The following is a 16760-nucleotide window of genomic DNA, read 5'->3' as shown; positions in this document are numbered from 1 at the left end:
AGGGTTCGACGTGGCCTTCACAAGCTCACACAGAACCAACACATCCCACTGTTGGATGGTGGTCCACCAGTTCATTAAAATGTCGCTACGACTGGATGTCTCAGGAATTACAGACAAATGAGACTTTGATGAAGGTCAAAACATAGTTTATGTTCAAATTATGCAGAAATAAAAGAAAATTTACCCCTGAAATTCTAATATTTCCATGTTTTTATTAAATAAAAGTGCATTTCTGAGGTCAGGCACTGATATCGAACAAGAGGACTTAATTCCAGTTCATCGTAGAGGAGCTCTCTAAAACAACAAAAAAAGATTATGAACTCAAACATGAATAAACCCTGTAGACTTAATATTCTTGTATTTTTAAAGCCACAGTAAAAAAAATGTCTGATGCTGGTTATGACTAAAAAAAACTGTTGTTTATTAAATAAAAACATGGTTAAATAGACCTGAATGAAGGTTAAACACTGTTTATGCACATATTCATAACCACCAACCTTAGCCACTGATAATGTTTGAACTCATCATAAAGCAGGTCAAATGTAACAATTCTTTAATGTTTTAGAAAGATCCACTTTGAGTTTTTTTAAAACACATCTTATCACAATCTGCAGCTTCTTAAACAAAATACTCTGCAACACAAAAACATTGCCTCAGTGTGAAATAAATATTTAAAGACGATTAATTTAATACAAACACTTTTCAAGTGCAGCATGTGCTCTATTAAAGCTGTATTTATCTCTGTGAGTTTGAAGACTGGCAGGTGCATTAGATTTTAGACAAAGCTGATTGGCTAATAGTGCTCTTGTTAGAACAGGCACCTCTTATGGTCCATGTTTAGATGTTTTATCAAATAAAATCATAAGAATATTATATTATTTGTGTAGTTTTAATTTAAACAGATCAAACAAATCCATTTTGTTGAATAAAAAACATGTAAATATTCTGGAAAAATAAGGACGCTAACCCTGAGGAATGTATTATATTTTTGCATAAATATGTTTGGATTTTAACCTCAGTCACAAAAACAAACAGTGTGTTTAAACTAATAAGTCAGACACATTTAGATACAAACACACAATGACAATGAAAGCTGTTTTATTGTATTTGGCACTTGAAAATTGCCAAATACTTTGTTCTCAAATTGCCGAATACATTGTTCTTGTTGGAGTTTTTCTTATTATTTTTCTTCCGCAACTGTAGAACTCCTCCTAGACTATTAATGTAGCACTAATGACACGTATGTCATCTCATAGGGACAATGTCAAGGATGTGCAGTCACCCTTCTTTGGAGCCATAATATCAAGGTCGCGTCAAGTGTCAAAAACCAAAATTTTCCATATCTCTACGAATATTTATCGTGCAAGTTTGATGCTTACATTAATGAAAAGCTCATCTCAAGTGGAGTATTTTATTTTGTTAAACCAATGCTGTACGACCTACCAGTAAAAAGATCGGTAGGGGTCAAAGTTCATGAAAAAACTTTTTTCCCTATAACTTGGCCACTGGTGCCATTGAACAACATTTCCTTTCAATGTGTGACCTTGACTTTTGCTCAAGGTCATATTTAAGGTCAAGAACTCCTCAGAAAAGTGAACAAAGTGAGACTTCACGCTCTCAGGACAACAAAGCTCAGCCAAAACCAAAATATGTACTTTTTTTTCTATAACGTGGCCACAAATTGAGTTACAGTGCTCAGACTGGTACCATTGAACAACATTTCCTTTCAATGTGTGACCTCATTACTTTCAATTTAATAATTAGTAAAAAGAACAAACTTTTCAACAAATCCAGACACATTTCTTCAAATTGCCAAATACGTATTTACCTTGTGAATACAGGTCTTGCCTAGATTCCTTTTACTTCCGAGCTGTATCCGTGTGTAGACGACTGTCTTTGATAAGTCATTTACAACTTTAAAGCACAGCGAGGCCACAGAAATGTGATTATCTGATCTAAGGGCCACACTGAATATTTTTTTGTTTGTCGACAATTTTTGTTGTTTTGTGTGTTTTTGGAGTTATTTTGTGTATTTTGTTTTCCTCTTGCCTGTTTTTGCTGCTCTTTAGTGGTGTTTTTTTTAGGTAATTTTGTTTACTGTTTCTGTTGACAGCAATTCTATTTTTGTTGTTTTTTTTATTTCTCTGTTATTTTTTTTGTCCTTTATTTATTTTGTCCTTTGGTTATTTCTCAATATTTATTTATTTTTTTAGTGTTTTTTTGTAGTTGTTTTGTGTGATGTTTGATGTGGTTAATGGAGTAATTTTATATTCTGTTTTTTTCTTGTCGGTTTTGTTGTCCTTATGTGTATTTTATTTTTGAAGTAATTTTGTGTACTTTAGTTTTTAGCAATTGTATGTGTTTTTTTGTTTTGTGTATATTTATTGTTGTTTTTGTGTATTTTTGTTGTCCTTTTATGTATTTTTTGGTTGTCGCTTTCTGTATCTTTGTTGATTTTTTTGTCATATATATTTTTTATTTACGTTATTGTGTTTTTGGAGCGTTTTGTGTGTCTTAGTGTCATTTTGTGTTTTTGGAGTCACTTTGTGTGTCGTGTTGTCTCCTTCCCTGTTTTGTTGTCCTTTTGTGTATTATTTAGCAATTGTATGTATTTTTTTTTTGTTGTTTTGTGTATATTTATTGTTCTTGTACATTTTTATGTATTTCTGTTATGTATTTGTCTGTCATTTTTGTATAGTTTTTGTAGTCGTGTTTACTTTAAAAGCGGCACAAAGTTGTCCGAGGGCCGCGTGTGGCTGTGGAGCATTTCTGAGATCAGGCACTGATATTGAACGAGAGGGCTTGGTTCCAGTTCATCCTAAAGGTGCTCTCTAAAACAATAAAAATAGATTATGAACCCAAACATTAATAAACCCTGTAGACATATTTTTGTATTTTTAAAGCCACACTAAAAAATGTCTGACGCAAATGTTGGTTATGACAAAAACTTCTGTTGCGACAAATATTTAAACTACGACAAAAATTTAGATTACGACAAAATGGTTCATTACGGCCAAAATATGTGTTTTATAAAATTATACATCGCAATGCAGTTACAACAAAAACTTCCAATACGTCACGACAAATATTTGTTATGATGAAAATGTCGGTGGACAAGCAAATATTTCCATTAAAACAAAAGTAATTTTTAAAAAAATGTAATGCGATAAAAACAAAAGTTACGGGAAAAATGTCAGTTTGACAAATAAGTCTAGTATAGCAAAAATGTTTGTTACAATAAAGAAATGTAATTTACTAAAAAAGCGCATCGCTATGAAAACAACAAGGTTTGTCACGGTAAAAATGCTATCAAAGACAAAGAATTATGTTACAACAAAATATTTATGTGCAATAAAAACATGTGGAACAACAAAACTGTGCGTCAGGACAAAAATGTAGGTCATTAAAAACCTTTTAAAGTCTTTCTTAACGATTTTTGTGTCATTTTGCACATTTTAATTCAATTTGATATGTTTTTATCTTATTTTGTGTATGTTTGATGTTATTTGTGGAGCCATTTATCCATGAATAGTCAGAGGAGAAAAGCGTGTGTGTGCGAGTCAGTTTCAACGCAGAATAGATAAAGTCTCAGCCTCAGATGTGATGTCACAGGAGAGAAAAACTGTAAATCCTCTTGTTCTCCATTTGTTGCATTAAACACCATCTGTTGTGTTGGACGGGCCGATACAGCAGCAGCTGCACGCCGACACGGGCTAAAAATACCGGCGCGCTAATGGCCTCTTACGCTGCGTTTGGTTGTAGAAGGCGAGGGATGAAGCTAAAAGGTCGCTGGACAAAAGGCTGCCGCTGCGCCATCTGCGCTCTTGTCGCATTATCCGCAACATCTCAGGCTTTGTTCTAACGTCTGCGCGCACACGTCTCTGAACTTTGCTGGTTTTCTATGAACTGGGCCACGTTTAAACCAGTTTAATCACTATTGACGTGGGCAGATGTTAGAAAAACATCTAAGGAAACCGAAAACAGTCAAAAACAAAAATACAGAATTCACTTCCTGAAACAGAAATGTTATTATTACTGTTTTTAAATTATTTATTTTAAACAAAGTCACATGGAAATTTCTATTTGACACTGAATATAGACTCACATGCATGTTTTGGGACAATTTCACACATTTACACACAACTGTCTTCATAAACAGGCTGTGAGAGAGTTTTAACAAAAATCATTTAAAAAATAATAATATTAAAAAAGTAATGTATGCTCTTGTTTTTAAATATATTCCTTGTGGACAAAATTACATTAGTTTTAACAAAAAAAATTACCTCATTGCAAAATGTTGAGTTGCGTCAAAAATGTAAAATCTTCTATTACGACAAAAAAAAAAAAACCGTTAGAACAAAAAGGTTCACAACAAAAAGGTCCGTTATATAAAATTGTACCTCACCATGAAAACAAGTCACAACATAAACCTCAGATACTTAAAGAAAAGTAGTGCGATAAAAACAAAAGGTACGAAAAAAATGTTACAGCAAAAAATTTGTTACAATAGAAAATGTCATTTACAAAAAAGTGCATCGCGATGAAAACAATTTAGCACAAAAACGTAAGTTACACCAAGAAAGTTTGTTACGGCAAGAAATTATGTTACAACAAAATATTTAGGTCTAATAAAAACAATGTGTAACAACAAAAATGTTCAGCAGGATGAAAATGTACTTTGCGCTAAAGAAATAACATCGTTATGAAAAATATCGGTTATGACAGTAATGTCCACTAGAGGTCATTAAAAACAAGGATTTTACTCGTGCTAAATCGTGGCCCAAATGAAACGCGATAAAAACACCCTTAAAGAATGAAAGCACGTCTAACGCGTCCTCTCCTCTGACTCCGCCCCTTTAGGCAGTAGGTGACTGAGATGGGCGTTCGTCCAGGCCACCTCAGCGACTCCCCCTGGTGGCCGCCGCTGCTGCTGCTGCTGTCCTGGGCCGCCGCCCACTGCGGGGGCCGCCCGTTCGCGGTCCCTTCGCCCTCCGTCAACGTGGCGGTGGTGTTCAGCGGCTCCGCCTACCAGACGGAGATCAAAGGTCGCCTCAGCCGGGAGAACTTCATGGACCTGCCCTTGGAGGTGAACCCCATCACCGTGCTGGTGAACAACACCAACCCGCGGGCGCTGCTCACACGTATCTGCGACACGCTGTCCACCAACCGCGTGCACGGCGTGGTGTTCGAGGACAACGTGGGCTCAGAGGCCGTGGCTCAGATCCTGGATTTCATCTCCACTCAGACGGGTGTTCCTATCGTCGGCATCAGCGGAGGGTCCGCCGTCGTCCTGCCCTACAAGGTCAGTGTCCGCTGGTCGCTATGGAAACCATCCAGGTCAAAGGGCACCGTCGTTGGGTTTTTAAAGCATATTTTTATTGTCCTTTTGTGTACTTTTGTGTGTTTTTATTTTGTGGTATTTTTTCTTAACGATTTGTGTGGTTTTTGGGGTCATTTTGCACATTTAAATTGCCTTTTATTTTTCTCTTATTTTGGTGGGGTTTTTTGTGGTGTTTTCAAAGCCATTTATTGTGTTTTTGGATTCATGTACTGATTTTTTTCTCTCAACGATTCGAGTCATTTGGGCATGTTAACTGCATTTTATATCATTTTCTCTTATTTTGTGTGTTTGTTATTTTTTGGGGGTGGGGCCTGGAGCCATTTAGTGTTTTTGTTGTCATTTTGTGTTTTTTGTGTCATTTTGCACATTTAAATTGCATTTTCTATATTTTTATCTTATTTTGTTTATGTTTTTTGTGGCTTTTTCAGTGCCATTTATTGTGTTTTGTTGTCTTGTGTTTTTGGATTAATTTTACACAATTTAATTGCATTTTATATAGTTTCTCTTATTCTGTGTGTTTGTTGTTTTTTTGGAGCCTGTTTTGAAGCCATTTAGTGTGTTTTTGTTGTTGTTTAGTGTGTTTTTGGAGTTATTTCTAATATTTTAATTGTCTTTTTCTATATTTTTCTCTTATTTTGGGTGTTTTTATTTTATTTGTGGGGGGTTTTGGAGCCATTTATTGTGTTATTGTTCTAAATGTGTGTGTTTTGGGAGTAATATATTTTAATATATCATATTTAATATATATTTTTCTTATTTTGTGTGCGTTTGCTGTTTTTTTTGTGGTGCGCTTGGAGCCATTTAGTGTTTTTGTTGTCATTTTATGTGTTTTTGTATTTGTCTTATGTCATTTGCAAGTACTTTTGTCCCTTTTTCTTGTCGTATTGTGTTTTGAGTAATTTTTGTGTATTTTTCCTATCGTTTCGAACATTTTTCTATTATTTAGTGTATATTTGTTGTCATTTCATGTATATTTGCTGTTTTGTATATTTTTGGAGTCGCTTTTAGCGTTTACTTTGGCAGTCCCTCTGTGTTAAAATCTTGCAGTGTTTCGCAAGATTTGTCTTCAAATTAGGAAATAAAATCACTGATTAACATAATTTATTACAGTAAATATATGATAAAACATAAATATTTAAACATGTTTATATATTTCTGTTAAAGTAAATAAATTAACTTGCAGCAAATTAAACTTTAAACTTGTTATCTGAAATTGAAGGTGACTCACCTGTTCTGTATTAAAAATAAATAATGAAACCAGGACATGTCAAACATTAAATCAGCATTCAATTTATTTATTCCTCTAAAGGTGCAGATTTATGGAGATTAATTTCAAAGTAAAACACAGACACTCGTTTAAATTCTGATCAGGTGCCACAAATGCTGCTAATGACTTAATAATTAGAAATACATCAATGTTTAATCAGTGGGACGTGGAGTAAAGGAAGTTTTTCAAAGTCACCGATCGGCCGTACGACCGCGTTTAGTGACGAGACCTCAGACGGTGGAAATAAGGACCTGGAGACGCGGGAGAAACGGAGTGATGGGTGTGTCAATCAGAGGCTTCACGGCTCACAGAGCAGCACATTGCACCTGTCCTCCAACATTAATAATACACACATTTCTCACCCTCAAAGTCAGCTTTATGTCCTTTTTATTTAAAGGAATGGCCTTAACGTTGCCCACTGGTTAATTAGTGACAGCTAATGAGCTTTGACAGATGTCAGGCTTTATTCTGCCTTTCGTTACCATTTATTAGCATTTCTGCTCCATTTAATGACGTTAAATAATCATAATTAATCTCTTCAAACAGGATTTACCTGCAGCTTAAAAAGCTCACATATATTGCTGTTTTATTGTGAAAATAATGACAAGAATTATAAAACGACACAAAATAAATATAGTGACTCCAATCGTCCTGGATTAACACAGTGATCCTGCTCTACTCTGAGCTCCTCCTGGAATAAAACAGTGATCCTGCTCTACTCTGAGCTCCTCCTGGAATAAAACAGTGATCCTGCTCTACTCTGAGCTCCTCCTGGATTAACACAGTGATCCTGCTCTACTCTGAGCTCCTCCTGGAATAAAACAGTGATCCTGCTCTACTCTGAGCTCCTCCTGGATTAACACAGTGATCCTGCTCTACTCTGAGCTCCTCCTGGAATAAAACAGTGATCCTGCTCTACTCTGAGCTCCTCCTGGATTAACACAGTGATCCTGCTCTACTCTGAGCTCCTCCTGGATTAACACAGTGATCCTGCTCTACTCTGAGCTCCTCCTGGAATAAAACAGTGATCCTGCTCTACTCTGAGCTCCTCCTGGATTAACACAGTGATCCTGCTCTACTCTGAGCTCCTCCTGGATTAACACAGTGATCCTGCTCTACTCTGAGCTCCTCCTGGATTAACACAGTGATCCTGCTCTACTCTGAGCTCCTCCTGGATTAACACAGTGATCCTGCTCTACTCTGAGCTCCTCCTGGAATAAAACAGTGATCCTGCTCTACTCTGAGCTCCTCCTGGCTTAACACAGTGATCCTGCTCTACTCTGAGCTCCTCCTGGATTAACACAGTGATCCTGCTCTACTCTGAGCTCCTCCTGGATTAACACAGTGATCCTGCTCTACTCTGAGCTCCTCCTGGATTAACACAGTGATCCTGCTCTACTCTGAGCTCCTCCTGTGTTAACACAGTGATCCTGCTCTACTCTGAGCTCCTCCTGGATTAACACAGTGATCCTGCTCTACTCTGAGCTCCTCCTGGATTAACACAGTGATCCTGCTCTACTCTGAGCTCCTCCTGTAGCCTGTAGTTAGACTCATCTATCTATAAACTCAGAGCAGGATCAGTGACGTCAGAGGATGGACGGCCATGCCAGGAACGACTCCTGCTGAGAGGAGGAGGAGGACGACATATGTTAGAGCACACAAATAAACAACACACACACACACACACACCGCTGACACACTGAGCGTTAGCTGCAATAATAACACCTGTAGGAACATAGAGAAGAGCTCAAATATATCACAATTGTTTGTATTTTCTCTATTTATATATACATCTATCTGTCTACATATCTGTCTCTAGATTCCTCTCTATATCTGTATTTCACTGTGCATATCTCTATATGCTTCACTATATCTAAATCTGTATTTATGTCTCTGTATCGCTCTCTATTTGTCTATATCTATAGCCCTCTCTATCTTTATACCTGTCTCTTTATTTCTGTATCCTTCTCTATATCTATATAAATGTATTTATATGTCTTTATACCCACTCTATATCACTTTCTATATTTCTATATTCTTCTCTATAGCTCTTTGTCCCTATCAATATATTTATATTGATCTCTCTATTTCTATATCCCTATATCCCTTTTTGTAAAATAGATGTAGCTTATACTGTATAATACATTTTTTTATATAAAGTACATATTTGTCGTAACATTTTTGCCTGAAAAATCGATTCTCAGTAATTCCTTATTTTCGTTATTTTCCTATAATGATCATTTTTCTCATACTGAGTTGTTTTCTTAAAGTCTTCTTGTCATAATGGAAAGTTTAGTTGCACAATACAATTTCCATGTAAAACACATATTTTGCTTCTAAATTGTAGTAGTTTTTTTGTTGTAACTTTTGTCCTGCTAGAATATTAAAAATAGATAAGTGAGAAAAAAGGAAAAGGAATGAGACTAAATGAGAAACGCCAACTCGTGTTTCATAGCTTCAGCCTAAAAGAAAAGGTTTGAATCAATTAAAGGTTGAAGAATCGTCTCCAGCGGCGCTCAGTGTGCACGTTTCCTCACAGTGTGCACGTTTCCTCTGTGTGCACGTTTCCTCACAAAGTGCACGTTTCCTCACACTGTGCACGTTTCCTTATCTCGCTCAGCTTTGATTTATTGTTAATAAAAACGTTAGTGGCAGCGGCTCCTGAAGGTGGCGCCGCTTTCAGTTCCAACGTGTTTCAGGAAAATGTGTGTGTGTGTGCGCATGTGTGTGTGTGTGCTTGTGCGCGTGTCTCTATCAGAGCTCTGCCACAACTGAGTTCTTGTGTTTCAAACACTTAGATTCGACTCCTCTGGGATGGACACACTCATTCGTCACTTAACTCTCTCACACACACACACACACACATCGAACAGTTTAAACTTCTCAATCTTAAAACAAATAGCATCTGTTCTGTGGTTTGTCACAAATGTATAAAGAATAGATCTGTTTCTAAATGAAGGAACTTTATCTCAGCAACAAGCGAGGCCCATGTGTTTTCTGTTAGCTTAGCATGTAGCACCAGAGCAAAGAGGCGGGGTTCTGAGGTCCACTGATGGGTTCATGATGCCTTTAATAAACAAGACATTTTTTTTTAACAATTTGAGCCTATTTTTGCTTTTTTTTACCATTTTTGCCATATTTTTTACTCCTTTTAATGTATTTTTGTTACATTATTCTCATTTCTGACACTTCTACATCAAATTTCAATGCCTTTTCAGCACATTTTTTCCACTTTCAAGACATTTTCGGCACTTATAAACTCTTTCCGCCTAATACCTCATATGTTGACACATTATTGTCACTTTTAACCTTTTCAAAAGATTTCATGCTTTTTTAACCACATTCACCATTTGTCACGCTGATTACTTGCCAGTTTAAACTAATTGTTCCAATAATTGATACTTTGAACCCTTTTTACCACTTTTTCTGGGCTCTTTATTCCGCCTTATAGATGGCCCTGTCTCCACATTATTATAAACTAGTGAGTGACTAATTTCCTGGTTCTGTGTGCGTTTCCAGGGCGAAGGCTCCAACTTCCTCCAGCTGGGATCTTCCATCGAGCAACAGATCAACGGGATGTTCAAAATGATGGAGGAGTACAACTGGGACAGCTTTGTGGTCATCACCAGCCTGTACCCGGGCTATGAGGCCTACGTGGACTACATCAAGTCCTTCACAGACACCAGCTACTTCCTGTGGGAGCTGCAGGACGTGTTGAGCTTTGACATGTCCCCGGACAGCGTCAACGACGTGCGCGCGCGACGCCTCCTGCAGCAGATCGATGCCCAGGTGCTGCTGGTCTACTGCTCCCACGAGGAGGCCCAGTACCTGTTTGGAATGGCAACGGAGGCGGGGCTAGTGGGGCCGGGCTACATCTGGATCTTGCCCAGCATGGCGGTGGGGAACCCGGACGTGGCGCCACCTGACAGCTTCCCCGTGGGGCTGGTCAGCATCATCACCGACCGCTGGAGGATGAGCCTGAGGAAGAGGGTGCGCGACGGTGTTGCCATCGTGGTCAAAGGCGTGGAGAGTTTCAGACGGCAGAGAGGGTTCGTACCCGAGGGACACAACGACTGTCACAACCCCGTGAAGACCACGTCCAACAACGACACGCTGTTCAGGTGAGGCCACTTTACCGCGGCATGTTGCAACGAAAACGTCAAGTACGACAAAAATTGTAATTATAGCAAAAAGTAGCTTTTTTTTTTTGTTTTTTTTTTTTTTTTTTTTACTAAATAGTTTGACAGCCATACACAGTGCTTAATTTGTAAATCATCTGGTCCTGGAGCAAACGCTGGGTGTTGTTCTGGCAGTAAGAGAGAGACTGAGAGAGTAGGTGGAGCTTGTTACTCTACCATATTTACTTTTCTATGTGATGGAGTTCCTGATATATGGAAGATGAACATGGAAGAAAAATAAGGATGCATGAAAATCAACACATACCCCTCTCACTAAAGTGTTCATATCTCAAAAAGTATTCATCCAATCATACTAAAAATCTGGGAACAATTGGTAAAAATGTCAGAAGTGCATGTGCCATTTGTGAAATGACATGGAATGACCCTACATCAAGAAAGTCCATCACGAGAAAAATGTTTGTTAGTAGAAAAACAACCGTTACAACAAAAAAGTACTGGTGAGACAAAATTGATACCCCAAATATATACTTACAACATAAAACTGTTACGACTCAAATTTTAAGAGAAAACTGTCCAGTAAAAGAAAAATGATTGTTAAAGCAGAACTAAGTAACTTGTGCTTAGAGCTCCCCCTAAAGGTCCCTTTTGATTATGTCACTGTCGTAAAAACTCCACACCCCCCTCGCCGCCTGCCCCACCCCACAGCTACATGTGCACGTTTGCTCTACCAAGACAGTAGCAACTGATCACTGAAAAATCCTAAAACAACAGTGACACTAAGGGTGCTGTCACACATATAGACCCATGTGACCATGTGAACAGTATGAGGAAGAGAGACAAGTAAAATAAATGAATGATGTGGGAGTAATACGGATGGGAGTGTGGAAATGTGTGTGTTTGTTTGTTTGTGTGCTGACAAAGCGGCTCTGAAAACGGATAGATGGATATTTGTGTGTGTGCTGCCTGACGGAGTGCCGGGTTGCGAGTGTGTGTGCATTCCTGTTGCCGTGATGACAATGTGTTTGTTTTGGGTTGCCGTAAAGCAGTACGTCTTGCCACCGGGTCGGAGGCGGGAAAGTTGCATGTGCTGTTTTCTGGCCAGTCACAGCAGGGGGGGGATGAAAGACCCCCCCAATCACCCTATAAACGCTTGTATTACCCTCAGAGGGACTATGAGAAGAATTTATTGAGGTGACAAAGTTTTTTAGTTCTACTTTAAGGAAGGGAGAAACAACTCGACCGTTACATTTTTTAACAAAAGACGTACATGACAACCAAAAAGTCAGAAGAAAAGCATAATTCCCATCAGAAATGCATCCAAACAGTTTATCGTGGCCCAGACTTGACGTTCACGGACTTTATCCCTCTGTGTGATGTGAGATCATGTGATTTTAGATGTCATTTCCTCTTCACTCTGTCCTCTTGGAGCATCTCCTCTCTCTTTGTGGAGCTTTAGTGATTGTAATCACAGCCTTTGATAGATGCTCCAAACCCTGAGGGCGTGGTGGAGAGAACAAAGCTGCGTCTGTAGCTCGCCCCCACCTCACTGGGGATTCCTTTCAAAGGCAGCCTTTGATTAAGAGGCGACTCACCTGTTGATCAGATTAAACAGCAGGTTATAGTGCCGCAGACACAAAGCAGCAGAAAAGCAGATGTGAGGACACGTTGGAGGCACAGAATGTGTTATTACAAAACCAACAGATAATTAACAGACAGAAAACTTATTATAATCATTTCCTTTATCAATTCACTTTCGATTTCAGAGACAATGAATTTAACCCTGTGACTCGACTTAGCCAAGGACGCTACGTGGGGGGCGGTGTGTAGCTCAGTGGGTTGAGCGACCGCCCCATGTACGGAGGCTGTAGTTCCTCACCTGCAGCGGGTCAAGGCTCGATTCCCGGCCTGGGACCCTTTCCTGCGTGTCATTCCCTGCTCTCTCTCACCCCCTTCCTGTCAAGCAACTGTCATATAAAGGCCACTAGAGCCAAAAAAATCCTTTAAAAAAAAAAAGGACGCTACGTGGGACTGTTTGCTACGACCACAACATAACTCCAAAAACATTACAAAGGACAACAAAATAAAACTGAAAATAACTTAAAATGGACAAAACACGGAGATAACAAACAAAACGACTACTAAAAGACTCAAAACGACAACAAATAAAAAAAGTGTACACAAAGACTTCAGTAAAACACAAAACAATGATAAAACCCGTATTCGGCAATCGAAAGAAATGGCAAAATGTTGTTCAATGGTATCTCAAATTGTGGCCAGGTTATTGGGAAAAAAGTATATATATATGTTTTTTGTGACGTCATGAACTTTGACTCCTACTGATCTTTTTAGTGGTAGGTCGTACAGCTTTGGTCCAATTAAATAAAATACTCCACTTGAGATGAGCTTTTCATTAATGTAAGCATCAAACTTGTATAATATAAAAAAAGCACAGGAACAGATCTATTTTTTATAGTCTGTGACAAAGGACAGAAACAGATCTACTCTAGGTTTCTCTCTCCTGTTTTTTAAGTCAATTCTTTCTGATCTATGCTTCCTGGTCTATGGGTTCATCCTGATCACTTATCACCTGAGATCACTTTAGATCAATGTTTCTCAAATGGGGGTACGTGATGTCACTACAGGGGGTACTTGAGAGAGAGGTTTTATCATGTTTATTTTTAGTTAAAAAAATCTAATGTAAAATATAGTTAAAATATAAAAATATGCAACTCACAAAATGACAACAAAAACACAAAATAAGAGAAAAATATACTGAACAATAAAAAAAACAACAAATTGCACAAATATTCACTAAAAATACTTACTATTACCTTAGATCACCTTAGTTTAGATTCCTTACATCACTTTAGATCCCCTTAGATCACTTTAGATCCCCTTACATCACTTTAGATCCCCTTAGATCACTTTAGACCCCCTTAGATCACCTTAGATTAGATTCCCTTACATCACTTTAGATCCCCTTAGATCACTTTAGATCATCTTAGATCATCTGTGATCACTCTTCTCTCTCCTCAGACACATGCTGAACATCACGTGGGAACACAACGACTTCTCCTTCAACTCCAACGGTTACCTCACCAACCCGTCCATGATCATCATCACCCTGGATAGAGAGAGACAGTGGGACAAGGTGAGAGAACAAGGACACGCCCACCTCTGAGCATCGTCCAATCACAGTCAGGAAGGCACCATTGACCAAACTATCCAGTGCTAGGACCCGAGTAGGAGACTTTTCTGTAAAGAGTCAGGACTCAAAAGGACCTTAGTAGACACAAAATGCCAAGAAAAATACACACAAATTTAGGGCTCTATAAAATCTGCGTTAACGGAATTGCGGACGGAATCGACCAATGAAAATGGGTAAACGTGGAAATGGACAGAATTGGCATGAAATAACTGATGCTTTCTTCTGTCCATTTGGTTTTGTTTAATCATTACAGTCTGGAATGATGTCATCAGGATCATTTAAATAAGGTTAATTTAAACTGATCAAAACTTAATCAATAAACCTGATTAGATTCAGTAAACCATTGATCCCTGAGAGGAAATTGGATCACATGCTGTTCTTTTACATCTTTATATGACATAAATAATTAAAAAGGAGCAGTCAGAATAACTTATATTTCACTTGTAATTGTTAACTTACTTTATTTTTGACATACGTTTTTGTTTAACTATGGGTTTTTTTGTTTATTAGTATTTATTTTGTTTCCTCACAGGAGTTAAAAACTCTTATTTTCTTTAAAAAAAAAATAAAAAATAAAAAAAAAGATAAATATTTCCCGAAAAAAGCGGAATTTAAAAAATTAAAATGGAAACAGAATTTGGGAAAAAATAAAATGGAATTAGGAAAAAAATAAAACAAATTTTATAGGGCCCTACAAATTGACAGCAAAAATATGCAAAATGACAGCAAAAACACACTAAATGATAGGAACAATTCTCAAAATGACAGTAAAAATATGCAAAATGACTGCAAAAATATACAAAATTTGAGAAAAAACACACAAATTGACGGCAAAAACACACAAAATGAGGGACCGATTTTATCTACAGGTGATGACACAGACAGTGTTTTACAGTCGGAGCTCTTCCTCCTCCTCTTCCTCCTCCGTGTGTAACTTCTTCGTTCTTTGGCCGAAGCTGAAATCCAATTCCAGCATCTGATTGCCTTTTTGTGTCTCACGTTACAAAGTGCGGCCGCTCGCTCGCTCTCATACATCACCTCAAACACTTCCTCTCTCCATCCGTCAGCATGGGCAGGAAGAGGGCAGGAAGTAGAGGAAGAGACACTCACTTTATCACACAAACCATGTGATTGTATCTGATCTGAGGGTCACATGATCAACATTCATGTCAACATTAGAATAATGACCAATCAGAGCATTAACACCAGAAACAAAAAAAAGCTTTGTATGTTTTTACTGTTGTATTTTCAAAACAAAGTGTTTAATGTGGTTGTTTTGTTTGTAATAATTCATTTTGTGTGCTTTGTTTTGTGTGTTGATAATTTTGTTAATTTTGTTGTCGTTTTGCGTGTTTTTTCTGGAGTAATTTTGTGTCTTTTTAGAGGGTATTTGTGTGTTGTTGTGGTCATTGTGTATTTTTGAAATAGTTTTGTTGTTTGGTTCTTTGGAGTCTGTGTATTTTTGAAGTCATTTTGTGTATTTGTTTGACTGATTTTGGAGTGTTTTTGTTGTTGTTGTGTTTCTTTTTTACACAGTTTTGTCAGCTTTTTGGATTCTTTGCGTATTTTTGTGCCTTTGACTCATTTTGTGTATTTATTTGAGTCATTTAGTCTTTTTGGAGGGTTTTTGACTAATTTGTATGACACGTTGTGTGTGTTTTTGTTGTTGTGTATATTTTTTAAATAGTTTTGTCAGCTTTTTGGATTCTTTGTGTATTTTTGAATGTCGTTTTGTGTATTTTGTTGTCATTGTGTGTGTTTTTTTTTTTTTTAAATAGTTTTGTGGGTTTTTCCTCTTGTTTTTTTTCTGTGTTATAAGTGTAAGTAGACACACTGGTTTGGGATGCAGGGAAATCTCTAATCTTATCAATAGGTATACATTTGATTAATATCGAGCTCATTTATAGCTTGTAATATTAATCCTTACTGTATTCATCTTTATTAAAGTATATTAAAAGGTATTAATGCTAGAACAAAAGGATGATTCATTCAGGGGTGGAGCAGTGATTTTAAAAGTGAGGGTGTTCTAAGGTTAGGGCAACCAACGACTCCCAATGTATTTTATTCAATTAATTTACTAAAACCATGACAAAGCTGTTATTAAGTCAGTGATTCTCAACATGTGGCTCTTTATGTCTTAAATGTAATTATTATTCCCCCAGAAAACCTTAAAAAGGGAAACTTTTTGCAACTTCCTTTGTCTCATTTTGCCAGTAAATGTCATTTTTCCTATATTTTGTCTATTTTTTGCAACTTCTTTTTCACACTTATCACATTTTTGTCTTTTTTTTAACCATTTTTGGCCACTTTTCATCCAAATAATCAACATTTTGCCTAATAAATACAACTTGTTTCCTTTTCTCCCTAAATTTTCCCTTTTTTTGTTCCACATTTTTGCTCTTTTTCACTAATGTTTGCCACATTTTGTGGCTCATTTAAGCAACATTTTGCTCTTACTCTTGTCTGTTTTTTGTCACTTTACTTCACTACCTTCTCAAAACGGCGGCTTAATCAAATGTCTGATCACCATTCAATCAAATCAATAGGTTTTCATTAATTAGTCCCTCTGTAAAAAGTGAGGGGGATGAATTTTAGTTTGTATGAAAGTGCAGGTGTCACATCCCCCACGGATTAGACGTGCCGAGATCCATGTGTACCTGCACAGTAAACACACACACACACACACACACACACACACACACAGGATCTCTTCAGTCCTTCTTTGCGTCCTTGACTTTTTAATCCAGCTCTGCTGATGTACAGACCGTGTGAGGCAAACGTAGAATCCTACTGTGTCATTATGTA

At 37.5% G+C, this 16760-nt stretch overlaps 1 protein-coding gene across 3 annotated transcripts in view; it reads left to right on the top strand.

Moving 5' to 3' along the window:
* Positions 1–16760, top strand: part of grin2ca (glutamate receptor, ionotropic, N-methyl D-aspartate 2Ca) — a 72708-nt gene that overhangs the window by 30155 nt on the left and 25793 nt on the right. For all 3 annotated transcript variants that reach the window (XM_028455600.1, XM_028455599.1, XM_028455601.1), the window contains 3 exons: positions 4861–5302; positions 10128–10729; positions 13784–13898. In XM_028455600.1, the coding sequence (XP_028311401.1) occupies positions 4877–5302; positions 10128–10729; positions 13784–13898 (1143 nt within the window). In that variant the 5' untranslated portion in view covers positions 4861–4876. The remainder of the gene's footprint in view (positions 1–4860; positions 5303–10127; positions 10730–13783; positions 13899–16760) is intronic.

This window comes from Gouania willdenowi, chromosome 8, assembly GCF_900634775.1.
Source record: "Gouania willdenowi chromosome 8, fGouWil2.1, whole genome shotgun sequence".
Lineage (NCBI taxonomy): Eukaryota > Metazoa > Chordata > Actinopteri > Blenniiformes > Gobiesocidae > Gouania > Gouania willdenowi.
This window is presented reverse-complemented; position numbering and strand designations above follow the sequence as displayed.